This window comes from Phascolarctos cinereus, unplaced genomic scaffold (genome assembly GCF_003287225.1).
Source record: "Phascolarctos cinereus isolate Bilbo 61053 unplaced genomic scaffold, phaCin_HiC Scaffold_8;HRSCAF=390, whole genome shotgun sequence".
Lineage (NCBI taxonomy): Eukaryota > Metazoa > Chordata > Mammalia > Diprotodontia > Phascolarctidae > Phascolarctos > Phascolarctos cinereus.
The window spans coordinates 73333990-73348791 of NW_027556291.1; the positions used below are offsets into that span (position 1 = coordinate 73333990).

General features: G+C 44.5%; 1 protein-coding gene across 8 annotated transcripts in view; it reads left to right on the plus strand.

Annotated features, from left to right (window-relative positions):
• Positions 1-14802, plus strand: part of F8 (coagulation factor VIII) — a 137647-nt gene that overhangs the window by 92461 nt on the left and 30384 nt on the right. For 7 of the 8 annotated variants that reach the window (XM_020975580.2, XM_020975584.2, XM_020975583.2 and 4 more), the window contains exons 13-15: positions 100-309; positions 3289-6424; positions 13277-13430. In XM_020975580.2, coding sequence (XP_020831239.1) covers positions 100-309; positions 3289-6424; positions 13277-13430 — 3500 coding nt within the window. Of the gene's footprint in view, positions 1-99; positions 310-3288; positions 6425-12764; positions 12784-13276; positions 13431-14802 lie in introns of those variants that run through there. The other variant, XM_020975585.2, reaches the window with a different exon arrangement.

The window sequence follows — 14802 nt, forward strand, 5'->3', positions numbered from 1 at the left end:
TGATTGCTTGCCACATATTTATCTCTAACAGTCTCCTTATCAGCTGTGGTATGGACACTGTAGCCCTGAGAAAATCTTTTGGTCTTCATTGCCTTTCAGGTATCAATGGCTATGTGTTCAACAGCTTACACCTGGCTGCCTGCTTGCACGAAGTGGCTTACTGGCACATACTCAGCGTTGGAGCCCAGACCGATTTCTTGTCTGTCTTTTTCTCTGGCTATACCTTCAAGCACAATATGGTCTTTGAGGACACACTTACCCTCTTCCCATTTTCTGGAGACACTGTCTACATGACCATGGATAACCCGGGTCAGTTACTCAGAATAGTGACCACCGGCCACATCACTGTATCCCTGGGAGTGTCTACACTGTAGCAAACCTTTGGGCCAATACTAAAACCCAAATCAATGGATTTGGAGAAGTAGGAAGTAGTGCTTAATGACCATACCCAAATCAAGCATTGAGTTTCCACATCTGGGAGAAAAAAACAAAGCTCAGAGTCACAGAATGTCAGAACTGGAAACCCCCTGAGAGATCAATTAGTCCAAAGCTCTCGTTTTGCAAATGGGAAAGCTGAGTCTTAGAAAGGTGAAGTATGCGGAAACTAGAGTAGCCTTAGTTTGTGCATAGAGACCAAAGGCACTAAGCTTGTCCTACTTGGCCTCAAAGGGCAGGAGTAAGAGTGATAGAGGGATGTGTGAGAGTGTGTGTGTGAGTGTGTGTGTGTGTGTGTGTGTATGTGAGAGAGAGAGAGAGAGAGAGAAAGATTGAGAGAGAGGTTGGGGGTGGTTGTGGAGATAGCACCTCCACTGTCCAGATGGGGCCAAAAAGATGAAGACAAGTGGCAGGCCCCAGGTCAGTCCAGGTCTCATGCCCTGGGGCTTGTCAACACTCACCCTAAACCATAACTTGGCCATTTCAGCTTTTTCAAACAATGCCAGTGAATCAGTGGAGTGGAGCTATCACTTGATTTTGTTACTTTGGGACCTACTAAGATAGCTGGCAGTTCCCCACAAAGACCTTATCTTTGTGGGCAGCTAAGCCTAGGCTCTTCAAGTCTCTCTGAATGAAGGGCCAAGCACTGGTGTGTTCTGCTGAATTGGCAGGCCTTGAGTGTGAGCTCCAGGCCAGACTGGAGGGCTGCCATCTGTGACCCAGTCACAGAAATCCCTGCTTGCTGTCCCTGGAAGAAAGACTAAGAAAAAGGCAAAGAGGGAGGCCTGAGGAACATAAAGGAACCAGCTCTATTCCTACCTCCCTTTTCTAGACCTCCTCAGATGAGGAACGTCCTATCAGACCTCAGTTAGCCAGTCATCTTAGTTCCCTGTGTTTTCCCAGCAAGGCTCCAGGGGGCTGGTGCCCCTCTGCTGCCACCAAAGGTTCAGCTCTCTTATTTTATCTCAGCTCAAACCAAGAGAGGCCTTTATCTCGACGAAGTTAGTTCATTCTAGCAATCTCTAGGAAGGCAAGCTGAAAATCAGGGCCATGTTGAGGACAGCTTCCCCTACATGGCTACTGCTTCTCTCTCCACTTGTTTCTTATTTGGAACCACATCTGTTTCTCCTCAAAGAACCTCTGGCACCAATCATGCACTCAGTGCTCAGCACTCCCTCCAGCAGTCTGGAGTTCCATACAAACCACTCCAGACTTGAATGAAAGCCTAGTTAGATTTGCATTGGGATTTCTATTTCTCCTCTCTAATCCCTGGGAAGACGAGGTGGTACAGACAAGGTGGCAAAGGATTCACTTGACTACTGAGGAGCTGTGCAATCTGGTATGAGTCACTCCCTCCCACCCATCTGGGAAATGTACATAGCCATCCCTGAGACAGTGACTTCACAGGGTTGGTATAAAGATTAAAGGAGAAAAAGGAGGCGAAAGGGCTGTGATAACATCAGGTGCCACTTTTCTTTGGGGTTCTGATCTAGGACCTTGAGTTGGTTGGGGGTGGAAGGTGGTGAGGAGGACAGTCCTTACTGAGCCCCAGGGAAATCCATTCTGTGAAGGGCCAAGGAAAAGGGGCCATTGAGGGCTACATGTAACTAAAACACAAAACTTGATTGTCTTGAGGGATTTCATTTTTACTTTTGAGGTATAGAAATAGAAAAGTTTCAGCTCGTATGATCTAAAAATGACAAACAAGAACCAAACCTGTGTTCAATCAGTCTAACAGAGATAGAAACTGGGATAGAGAAAGCCCAGGAGAGAGAACTCTCCTTACCAATGTAGGTCAGCACCTCTTTGGCAGTTTCTAGCTCTGGAGAGCTGTCTAGAGTGATGAAAGAGGAAGGAACTTGCCCAGGGTCATGCTGCCTGTATGTGTCAGAGGAAGGACTTGAACCCCAGTTGTTCTGGTTCCAAAACCAACCCTCTATCCACTAATCCAGCAATGTCAAACTCAAATAGAAACAGGGGACATGAAACCATAGAGAAGGTTCCCTGTAGCAGAGCTGCAGTGTGACTTAGTTTGAAAATGTAATATTATCTCTATTTTATTATTTAATATTAGCTAGCATATATTATATATTAGAAATTATATATAAAATGACATTCTAAAGCATTATGTTATATTCTGTTAAATATTTCCCGACTCTATTTTAATTTGGTTCTGTCCCATTGGGGAGTGTTGGGGGAGGCATGTGGCCCCTGGGCTGTTTGACATCTCTGACTTAATCCATACGGATACTTTGAAATCCCTTAAATACAACAAATATTCTTAAAATACAATGGAATTCCACATTATGGCCAGTTTAACAAGAGAAGAGAAGAGAGGAAGGGGAAGGAAGGAAGAGGGGAAAAGGGAGAAAGTGGGAAAAAGGCAGAAGGGAAAGGGGAGAAACAATACCAGTTACAGAGTGAGGACACATGGTAAGGTGTGGGTGTAGATGCTAGACTCAGGGTCTGGAAGAACCATCTCTCCTCAGACACTTCATAGCTGTGTGACCTTGGCAAGTCAGATCACCTCTCAGGGCCTCAATTTCTTCACCTGTAAAATGGGGCTAATTCTTCCTGGAATGCTTTTGTCCAAGGTGTTGTAAAACTCAAGTGAGTCTCTATAAAGTGCTTTGTCAACTTTAAAGCAGTTGGCACCATGCCAACTCTATCTCTCCTGCTTCTATGCCTGTACCTGAGAATGCTAGGAGAAGATACGTTGGAAGATACATGTGGCCTCAGAAAAGAGGAAATGCTAGCACAGGCATATCAGAGCAGCATCCTGAGCCAGGCTGGACTGGGCTAGGCTAGGCTTTGCTTCCTAATAAGCTGTTGCTCTTCTTCCCTTGTCTCTAGGTACCTGGATGCTAGGCTGCCACAACCCTGAATTTAGGAACAGAGGCATGACAGCCTTGTTGAAGGTTGCAACTTGTGCCAGGAACACTGAGGATTCTCAGGAATACTATGATGAGCTACCAGCTGACTTGTTGAGGAAAGATAGCTTCCTGGAGCCCAGAAGCTTAAGGAGCATTCAGCATCAGCACCCATGCCCCAACAAGCTGCCCTCCCCAAGCACCACAGCATCCAACTCTGACCCTGTGGAAGTTTACTCCCACCTCCAGGAGGAGAGCCAGGGGCCCACATCACAAAACTTGATGCCTGGTGATACACCAGTGCTTTCTAAGCACTGCCTGGCTGACCCAGGTAATCTATTCCAACCAGCTCTGGAAGATACAACCTATGAACCTCTTCCTATGAACTATCTCCCTGGGCCAAGAGAGCAAAGTAGTCAGGGCCCAGGCAGGGTGCAAAAGCTCAGGAAGCCAACTGAATCCCCTAGTTTAAACCAAACATTCCAGCACTATGGGATTGGGTCACCAATTCCACTTATACGGCCTGGCCTCCATCCCAAAAGCAATAAGCCCACATGGGGGCATTTGCAGGCACTGATCAGAGTACCCATGAGGAAGGAGGATTCTGAGCTTCCCAGGTCCTCAGAGAATATAACTCTTTCTCCAGCCCTTTTAGCTTCTAACCTGATGGCTGCAGCCCTAAGAGAGACTACTTCACAGATCCCTTTTGTTCAATGGAAAGAGACAGGGTCCATGTCAAGACATCCAGAAACCCTTGGAGGCCCAAAGGGCCCTCCCCTCGCTGAGAAAGCTACACCCATACAGCTGAGGGACCCTAACCCTGCTGACTCCAAGGCTTTAGAAGTGGCTTCAAAGAATGACAAAGTAGTTTCCCTAGAAAGCAAAATGGATGGAGGATTCCAAGAAATGAGTGCTCAAGAAGCCAGAGCAGCTGAAGGAAAGGCCTTCAAAGGGAATATTTCTTTGGTCAGATCAAATATGGCAGCTGGTGGCTCTGTAAGCCCTCCCAGGCTCCCTATGGGTGGGCCAGTGGTACTGTATGAAAACGGGTTGTTGGTTGGGAAAGATATTGTGTCAGTAAAAGATGCAGAGTCTCATGAAACACCTTCTCAGGGTAACAGCAGCACTCTCCCAGATAGGAATGTAACTGTTCCCATGCCCCATCATCTGCCAGCTGATGAGATGGCCCTGAGAAAAGAGCTCATGGACCCCCCAAGAAAAATACGCTCTGTCCCACTGGCTATAGACAGTATGAAGACTGTATCATTTCACCAGGAAGACTCGGCTTTCTTTAGGAAAGTGTCACCACCAGATTTAGTGAGTGGTAAAAGGGCAAAGGAGAGAAAGGACCCCCAGGCCCCTGAGACAGAGATTGCCTTGGAGCATCCCATGACAACAGTCTTAGCACTTGAGCTTTGGGATAGGAAGAATCCCTTCTCAGAAAAGAGTACAGTGGCACCAGCAGAGAAGACATTTACAAATGATCCTGACCTCAGAGGAATGAGACTTAAGGACAACAGCAAGAATGTGTGGCCTACTCAGTTAGTCACTATACAGGGGACTTATACCCCAAGACAAAGATCACAGTTTCAAGAAGTGATAGAAAGAATGGAAACACCTGACTCAGAGAATATAGCCTCACCTCCACCCTACTTGGTGACCCACAGAAAGAAGCTTCTTAAGGCCCTTTTCTTGTCAAGCATCAAGGAGAACGATACATTGGAAGGAGGAAGTGAGAACACACTCAAGCTAGTCTTACCAAACTCCCAACTATTGACCAATACGTTAATTAGTCCAACAAGTGATGCAGGGCTTCAGAAGACTCATTTATTTGCCAGGGGAGGAATAATACTTCAAAAGAATGTGAAGGAAATAAACTCAGAGAGTCATACTTTAGACAATCACAGTGAGCAAAGAGCAGATAGAGACCCAAGTCCAAGTCAGAAGAGCCCTTCCCAGGGCCTACTGCTGGAAGAGCCTGAAACAGGGAATGAGTTTGAAGACAATGCCAAGGCAATCCAGTGGTCAAAAATAAGGCAATTTATTCTCCAAGGTAACATGCTCAAGCCAGACTCTAGAGAGGTACAGAAAGCTGCCACTTCCCATCCTCTCTTGACCTACTGGCCTGGGAGTAGCCAAGGGGCCTCTAGGCCAGATGATTCCACAGTATCTTCTCAAAAGGCTCAGTTATTTCCGTCCCCAAGCCCTACCCAGTTGGTTCTGTCCTCTTCTTACACTGACTCTTCTCAACTCCAGTCAACAGACCATATTAACAACCTCAAGGAAAGAAGCCATGAAACTCAAGAAGGCAATTGGGCTATGTATGCAATCAAAGAAAGTAATGTTACATTAAACACCCTCAGCCTAGAGCTTTCTGAAGGTCAAGAGGTGGGTAGTGCCCAGGGAGAGATGACCTCTTTCCAAAGACATCCTGGTAAGCCTGCACATCAAGAAGACCTGCCTGACTTAGACATCAGGTCAGAGATGCAGGTGGCTCCTCATTCAAGTATCACTGACCACCCACATCACTTAGCAGAGGCCATTTCTCTTAGATCTCAGGCAGCTACTGAATCTAGTAAAGGGATGAGGTCAGAGGAAGTGGCCTTAATAAAAGGGGAAGCCAAAGCTTTAGCAAGGCCTTTCCCAAAGGAAATACATCCTTTTTTCTGGGCTAGCCATATTGCCAACCAGATGTTCACAGGAGAAGAATGGAAATCCCAAGATCATCAGCCAGAAGATCAAGCTTTTCCCAAAACAGATACTATTCCCCACCTAAGCCTACTCAAGAGAGAGGAGAAACTAACAGAAGGAACAAGTCAGGAACAAGCTGAGCCCCCTCCCACCTTGGGCCTCAGTTCTTCTGAGAGCCCTCAACAACCATCTGCACTGAATTTCCTTCCAGAGGAAACAGTCCCGACTTCTGTCCAGTTAGAGACAGAAAAAGACAGCTATGATGACAGCAGCCTGGACATCCAAGTGGAAGATTTTGATATCTATGAAGATAGTGAGAGCCAGGGGCCTCGCAGTTTCCAGAAACGAACTCGCCACTACTTTATCGCTGCCCAGGAAAAAATCTGGGACTATGGGCTGAACAAATCTCCCCATTTCCTAGGAGGCCGGTAAGGTTCCCCAAATGTTATTATAAAACCCATTTGGTTTTCCCTTTGTTCTGCTAGTGGGTCTTTTGGACAGGCTGACCATTGGTTGAGGATTCTTCTGACTCAAAAGTAAGAGTTTGGGTACTTTGGTGCTCACCAGGGGAAATAAGTGCAGAGCTGTAAGACAGGGAGTTGAAACAAGTGAGGGTGGGTTTGACTGTATAAAATTTAAAAGCTTCTATACAAACAAAATTAATGCAATAAGAAGGGAAGTGGTCAAATGGGAAAAAAAATCTTTGTATCAAATTTCTCCAAGATATACGATTAATATACACACACACATATATACGTAATATATGTCTATAAATATCTATAGCATATATATTATGTATATCTCTACAACATGCACACACACACACATATATATGTATGTATGTGTGTGTGTGTGTGTGTGTGTGTATATATATATATATATATATATATATAAAACCAAAAGCCATTCTCGAATAGATAAGTGGTCAAAGGATATGAACAAACAATTCTCAAAAGAATTGAAAACTATTAGCAACCATGTGAAAGAATGTCCCAAATCACTAATAAGAGAAATGCAAATCAAAACAACCTTGAGGTTTTACCTTATATTCAGCAAATTGGCAAAGAGGACAAAAGATGGCAATAAGTCAATGTTGGAGGAGTTATGGGTTAATAGGCACACTAATGCTGTGAATCAGTACAACCATTCTGCAAAGCAATTTGCATTATGCAAAAGTGACTAAAATGTCCATACCCTTTGACCCAGAGATTCCACTATTAGAAACCAAGGAGTAAAAAGAAGGTTCTTTATCCACCAACTTTTTGTGGTAGCAAAGCACTGGAAACAGAGTAGCTGTCCATTGACTGAGGAAGGGCTGAACAAACCATGGTGCTGGAATGGTACTGGAAGATTACTGGGCTGTGAGAAATGACAAATATGATGAACACAGAGAAGCATGAACTGACGCCAAGTGAAGGAAGCAGAGCCAGGAAAACAATATGGACAATGACGACAAGAATGGAAATGGAAGGAACCACCACAGAACAATCAACAGTGAATGCTGGGAAATGCCAAGAACAAGCCAGACCCCAAAGAAGAGACATGAGAAGGCATCTGTTTCCACTCCTCTGCTGTGGTTGAGAAGGGTGGGGGTTCGCAGGTGTGGAATACTGCATATTGCAAATGTCAGATTTTTTTTTCAATGTATTGATCAATTTTGCTGATTTTTTCTTTATCCTCTTTTTTTTCTTTTCTTTCTTTTTGTTTCTAAAAGATGTGTTATAAGGGATGGCTCTCTGGGACTGGGGAGGGAAAAGGAGGGGAAATTTAGGCAATATAAAAACAAAAGATAGTAATAACAATAAAAAAAAAAGAAGGGAGGGTAGAAGTGAGTAATTAGGCAGAGGGCTGCAAGTGGATTCATTTCATTCTACCTCTCAGCTATGGGAAGGTGGAGATCTGAACTAACAGTACTTTGTATAAGAATGGCATAGGGGCTGTAGGTGGCCAAGCCAACAGTAGTAATAGGCACCAAGAAAGCTAATGTGATTTTAGGTTGCATCAAGAAAGTCATGGTGTCCAATTCTAGACAGGTGTCCTCTGTCCTGTCAGCTCACATCTGGATGATTGCATTCAGTTCTGGGCATCACATTTTAGAGAGGACATGAGAATGTCCAGAGGAGGCAACCAAGATGGCGATGATCTTTGTGTGTATGCCGTATGAGGATTGGTTGAAGGAATTAGGATTATTTACACTGAAAAAGAGATGATTCAGGGGAACATGATAGCTGCCTTCAACTGTCTGATCTGTCATGTGACCAAGAGATTAACTTTGTTTTTCAGGGCCCCAAAAGACAGAATAGGGAGGAAGAGGAATTTCAGAGTCAGAATACAGCGTAAGGGAGAAGTGTCAAAGGGCTGGAGCTGGGCAAATGTCCCAATTTTTAAAAAAGTGATAGGCCTATGGCCTTGACTTCAATTCCAGGCAAAATCCTAGAATGTATTAGTAAGAGAGAGATTATGAGCATTTGAAAAAAGAAGACGTGGTCACTAAAAAGCATGACCAGAACAGGTCATGTCAGATTTAGTCCGTTTCCTTTTTTTTTTTTGAGACAACAGGGGTTAAGTGACTTGCTAGTCACTTGCTAGTAAGTGTCTGTGGCTGGATTTGAACTCGGGTCCTCTTGACTCCAGGCTGATGCTCTATTCACTGTGCTGTCTAGCTACACCTCCATTTCCTTTTGTGACTGGGTTACTAGCCTGGGCAATCAGGTGAGTGCTGGAGATGTGGCATGCCTGGTTTTTAAGCAAGGCATTTGAAAAAATGGCATGAAAGCTATCATCTAACACCTAACCCAGGTCCTTGCATGGAAAGACATTTGAGAAACGTCAAGGAATTGAATTGAGTTAAAATGTACGACCAGAAAAGGAGGTAGTGAAGAGGAACAGCTGGACAACCTGAGAACTACACCAGCACCCATGGTACAGTCAAGGACCCAGAGGGACGCAGACCTCCAGTACAATGGAGAACCTCTGTGCACGACAAGACCGAGAATTGCCTGGGGTGAGAGAGAGTGAAATGGCTGGCTATCTGGACTCTGGAGAGAGTGGCCACATGAATGACATTACAGATCCATGTGAGTATTGAGACTGGTGTCCGAAACAAGGAAACGATGGTCCCACTTGTCCTCTGACTTGTCAGGGCACTCCTAGACTGTTCCGTTAAGTCATGGCTGTGACAGTTTAGGAAAGACTGGCCGGCAGCCAGAGGAGAGTGATCAGGGTGGTGGAAGTCTTCACATTTATGACCAGGAAAGAAGGTGGACTGGCTATGTTCCCCAAATAAGAGATACTAACTGGACAGCCAGGATATGTGCTGATTCCCAGGAAATGTGAAACAGCCCAGGAGAAGGCTTCTAGATGGTTGCATCCTCAATGGAAGGCAGTGAATAAAGAATTGCTTTAACCTGCACCATGCCCATGCTCTCTCCAGATCTCTTGTAGATTTGCAGTAGAGTCATTTGGCTATTTCTCCCTACTAGAAGGGACAGTAGTATGGAAATTACTTAGGACAAGAAATCACATAGGCTTCTGCTACAACGAGGCATATTTAGAATGCCTTGGCTGGAGAAAACCAGATTGAGCCTGTAGCCCCATCCTTAGCTGGTTCTGTCAGTAGAATGCAGGATTTGAGGCTATTCACATGTGTTTCTATGCCATTTTTGTTATGTCTTTTGTTCTATGGTTTTGAAGAATGGATATTATTTAAAAGTGTGCTAGTAAATGTTTAACAACAGGCCCTCCAGGGGAAAAAAAAACATGTGTGTGTAAACACACATATACACACACACAGCGAACACACTTTTAAATTTAATCAGCCTTATTAACATTTTCTCCATCACTTTCATAAGTCTAGACAATCAACAATAAATCAGGCCCTGGCTTATAGCATTTGCTGATTTCTGAGGTATAAATGCTCACACTGAAAATTTAACTGTCTTCTCTTGAGCCAGGTTGAGTATGATTCAGTCTATCCTCTGGCTGAATTGGGCTTCTTAGAGCCTCTGGGGAAATTTTTATCCTCTCACATAGCAGAGTCTATCTTCCAGCTCAGAAATCAGATAGGCATCTCAGAACTAGATAGATCTCTTGTTTAGTAGCCTGGGAAATACCAAAATAGCAGGACACAAGGTTCAGATTTCTCATAGTCCTAGCCCAGATGGCCACAAAGAGAAGAAAGGAGGCTCTCCCATTGGAGCATGGGGGTTTCTCCTGAGTTACAGCAAGCTACTTGCCTGCAAATAAGTTGCTCTTGCCCAAGTCAAATAGCCCTAGTTCTGGACAACTAACTTAGTTCCTAATTAAGACCACAATAGGTGCAAGAGTTCTGCGAAAGTAAGCCAGAGAGATGAAATTCCTGCCAATGCCTCTGACAGCAAGGCTGCTGTATAAGAAATACACCAAAGGGCCCAGTCTTTACCAAAAGCGAGCCAGGAGCTACTGTCTTAAATACCAGCCTAATTTTTAAGAGGTCTCCTCAAGTTATAGTCTAGCCAGCCTCACACAATGTAAAGAATTTGAGGAAAATGACGCATTGCCCAATGGAACATCAGAGATGGTTGAGTCCCACGAGGCTGATGTAGGTAAGAAATGTGACCCAGTAGGTATCTCAGCCATCCTGACATCGAAGAATCTCCTCCTATTCTACCTGGGAGCTCTAGTCATCCTGTTGACTGTGCCAAAGTTTTGGGCAATTCTTCAACCCAGGTGTCCTAAGATCCCTCCAGAGAATAATTTTTTCTACCTTTGACCCTTTGACTGGAGATCAATAAATAAGGAGCTGTGTTAGAAGAGCAAAAAGTATAATTACCAACAGGTGAAGGTGAGTTGTCAGGTGGATAACAATACCCGAACAAAGGGAGATACACATATGTATGGATAGGGTTTGTTGTTTTAATTTTTTTAGGTTTTTTTTACAACCTTAGGGCAATATTAGGAGGCAGCTAGGTGGCTAGAGCACTGGGTCTGGAGTCAGGAAGACCTAACTTCAAATCCAGCTTTAGATACTTACTTGCTGTGTGACCCTGGGCAAATCACTTCAGCTCTATTTGCCTTAATCCACTGGAGAAGGAAATGTCCAACTACTCCAGTATCTTTGCCAAGAAAACCCCATGGACAGCACTGGCATGCTACGGTCCACAGGGTCACAAAGCATGGGACATGACTGAACAACTGAACAGCAACAGCAGGGCAATGCTACATACAGCAAAAGGAAACTGTCATGGGAGGCTACTCAGACATTTTCCTTACTCGGGAGGTTAAGTAATAGGGACAGGATGTCAGGTGATTTGGGGGAGTTAGAATATTTGGCATTCAAACAATGTGGCCAGCCCATCGGGAGTTATGCTCTCTGTAGTAGAGTTTGAATGCTCGAGAAAGGACCTCAGTGTCCAATATCTTACCTTGCCAGGTGATCTTCAGAATCTTCCTAAAACAGTGCCTGAAGGTGAGGTTGCAATAAAGTATGGGTCAATTCTCTACCACTTGTGCTAATTTTCGCCTAGCAATTAACACCAAGAAAACACTGGTACTCCATCAGCCAGCACCACACCATCCATACGTGGAACCATTAGTTATAGCAAATGAAGAAGTTTTGAATACTGTGCATAAGTTCACTTAACTTGGCAGTATTCTTTCCAGGGATGTACACACTGATATCCGGGGCCTATTCTCTTTCACCCCAAAATCCCTACCTCTCAAATTTCCCTGTTCCTGTTGAAGGTGGTTCTTCTAGTCTCTCAAGTTTGTACCCTCAGCCTTATCTTCAACTCCTCGCTCTTCCTCATTCGATTGATTGACAAATCCTGCATTGTTATCTCTACAACATCCCGGTAATATGTCCCCTTATCTCTACATACAGAGCCACCACCTTGCTTCAGGCCTTTATCTCCTCCCACTAGAATTGCAATAGCCTGCAATGGGTCTCTTGGCTTCAAGTCTCTTCCCACTCTCCTCCACACAGTTGCCAAAGTGATTTTCTTAAAATGCAGATTTGACTATGCCACTCCCCTACTCTATTGCTTCCAGGATAAAATAGAAACTACTAGTTGGCTTTTATGACCTTTATAATCTGGACCCAACCTTCCTAGCCCTATAATCCAGCCAAACTGGCCTTCTCTAGATTCCTCATCCACAACAATTCATCTCTTATCTCAGTACTGTCTGGCCCCACACTTGGAATGCCCTCCCTTTTCACCTCTGCTTCATGGAGTCCCTTACCTCCTTAAAGAAACAGCTGAAGCACCACCTTCTGCTTGGGGCCTGCCCTCATTCTTCCTGCTCCTTCCCAACTGCTATCACCCACCCTTTCCCCCACCCCTTCCCTACGTACCTTGTATATAACTCCATTATATTTATTTTTCATATATTTGTTCAGAACACTTTTCTGTGGTACATGTCTCTCCTGGTAGACTGTCAGCTTGTTGAAGGCAGGGATTGTTTCATTCTTTGTATTTGTATCCTTAACACCTAGCATAGAGCTTATCACATAGTAGTCACTTAATAAATAATGGACTATTGGTTGGTTGCTGGTGCATTTTGATCAGCTAAGACTACCTGTGTAGTATCCAACAGTCAAAATGAGATGGAAAAATTAATTCCCAAGGGGCTGTGAGGGAGAACCCTGAAACTTCTCAGTTGTGATTGTTCCTTTTGACAGTGTGACAAGTGGATGTGGATCTAAGGGCAATCTTCCCAAAGAGGCTTGGGACTGTGCCATCCAAGGGCTAAAAGCAGGGATGGAGGCTGTAAGCTGACCTTCTGTCATAAAAGAGAAGCTTCCAGGAAGGTGACTATCAAAGTTGATTTCCCACACTTTGTATCAAATGAGGAAGCTGCCCCAAGGCCATTACCCTCCTGTGGCCCAGCTGGATACCCGAGCTCTGAACAACCCACTGTAATGGCCCCATTGTCTGATCCTCAAGCTTTGCTGATTTACCGCCACATTCTTTGGACCTACTCAATCACTCTTTGACTTGAGCACTTTGGGACCAAGCTATACAGACAGGGAAGGCTTAGCCTTAAAACCCTGCCATCTTGTCTTTATCCTCTATCTTCCATATGCCTTGTAAATGAAAAGAAAAAATGTCCAGGAGAACAACTACTTGAGTAGCAGATATGACTGTTTCTAGGAGCAATACTCCCCTGAGGCCTCTTCCTGAATGTTGACCCCCAGCAGGGACCCCCTGCTGATCAGGTACAGTGCAACAACACTGGGGGGCTGAACTTGATTAGAAGGTCACTGATAACTGGCTGGTTTCTCTCTTTCCATGTTTTTTTAGGGTGCAGAATGGCAGTGCCTGGAAATATAAGAAAGTGGTTTTCCAGGAGTTTGCTGATCGTTCCTTTATGGAGCCTCTGGATCGTGGGGAGCTGACTGAACACCTGGGACTCCTGGGGCCATATATCAGAGCAGAAGTTGAAGACTATATTGTGGTGAGTTCGGAAAATATCCATCAAAGGAAAAATCTACCTTATGATGATGACAACGACGACTATGACAATGACTGACCCCCACTCTGGACTGCTTTCACAACTTGTACCTACACTCACAGGTCAGGTTGGATCCCTTCTGGGGACTTGAATTTTAATCCTGATATAGACATTGAATAACTATGTGACCTTGGGCAAGCCACTATTCCTCATTGTTTCTTCATCTGCTAAAGAAAAGGGGGGACATTACACACAATGTCATACCTCCTGAGATTGTTGTGGGACTCAAATGGATCATGTCTATATAATGGAGGGGATGGGGAGTAGCAGCAGATCTCACTGGGCTACTCTGGCTAAAGTCTACCCCATAGTATACCACCCCAGATCTAAGCATCTGCCAAGAAACGTCAGCTATTCTCCTGGGAGGGGTGAGGGGTCCTTCTTGCCACCAGTGTTTTTCTGCCCCTGAGGGAATCCAATTTCCCCTAAATTCTACCAGCCTAAGAATGTACAAAAGCCATGTTTCTCCATAGTTCACCCAAGACAGAAGCTGGCTTTAGGTGATAGTAGGCTCAGCTAAAAGTAGGATCCTTCCCAAAAGACAGTGAGCCATGTGGAGAGGCCAGCCCTAGAGGCTGCCATAGATCAGTGTTCTAGAAAGGAACTTTGAGTGAGTATTGTGGTTGGAAAGTTTGGATTGACAAAACAGTAGGGGTATGTGACTTTAGTGGCAGAGCAGGAATAGAGACTGGGTATAGGGATAAGAACAGGAAATGGCAAACCACTCCAGTATCTTTGCCAAGAAAACCCCATGGACAGTATCGGCATGCTATGGTCCACAGGGTCCTGAAGAGTTGGACAGGACTAAACCACTGAACAACCAATGGAGATAAGAAGGGCTGGGACCCAATTGCTAAGCCCCTCTTCCCCCCATCCCCCTCAGTGTATATTGGCACAGAGTAAGCTATGATGCAAGGCTGTAGCTACATATCTGAATCAGCTTCTGAGCTTTCCAAGGTTCTGTTTTGGCAGGAAGGCCAGGGTGCCCTCAGGTAGAGATGCTTGTAATAGCATCAAATACAACAGACACTTCCTTTGATCCATTGGCACTGCCCAGCAAAGAAGCCAGAAGGCATTGGGCTCCAAGCCACTTCTTAGAATTGCCTGTATTTTTCCATTTTCATTTAGGAGTTTGTAGTAACAGTTAATGTGCTGACTTTGTTTAAAGTTGATATAACATGTGGATCTCTTATAGACTGATTAGAAAATAAAGTTTTATTTATATATCTTCCTAGAAAAGTCATTGAAATTCCAGGTGAAGAACTTGTTCCTTAAGGGTTTTAAGAACCAAAAGTTTTTTTTCAAAAATGGTCTG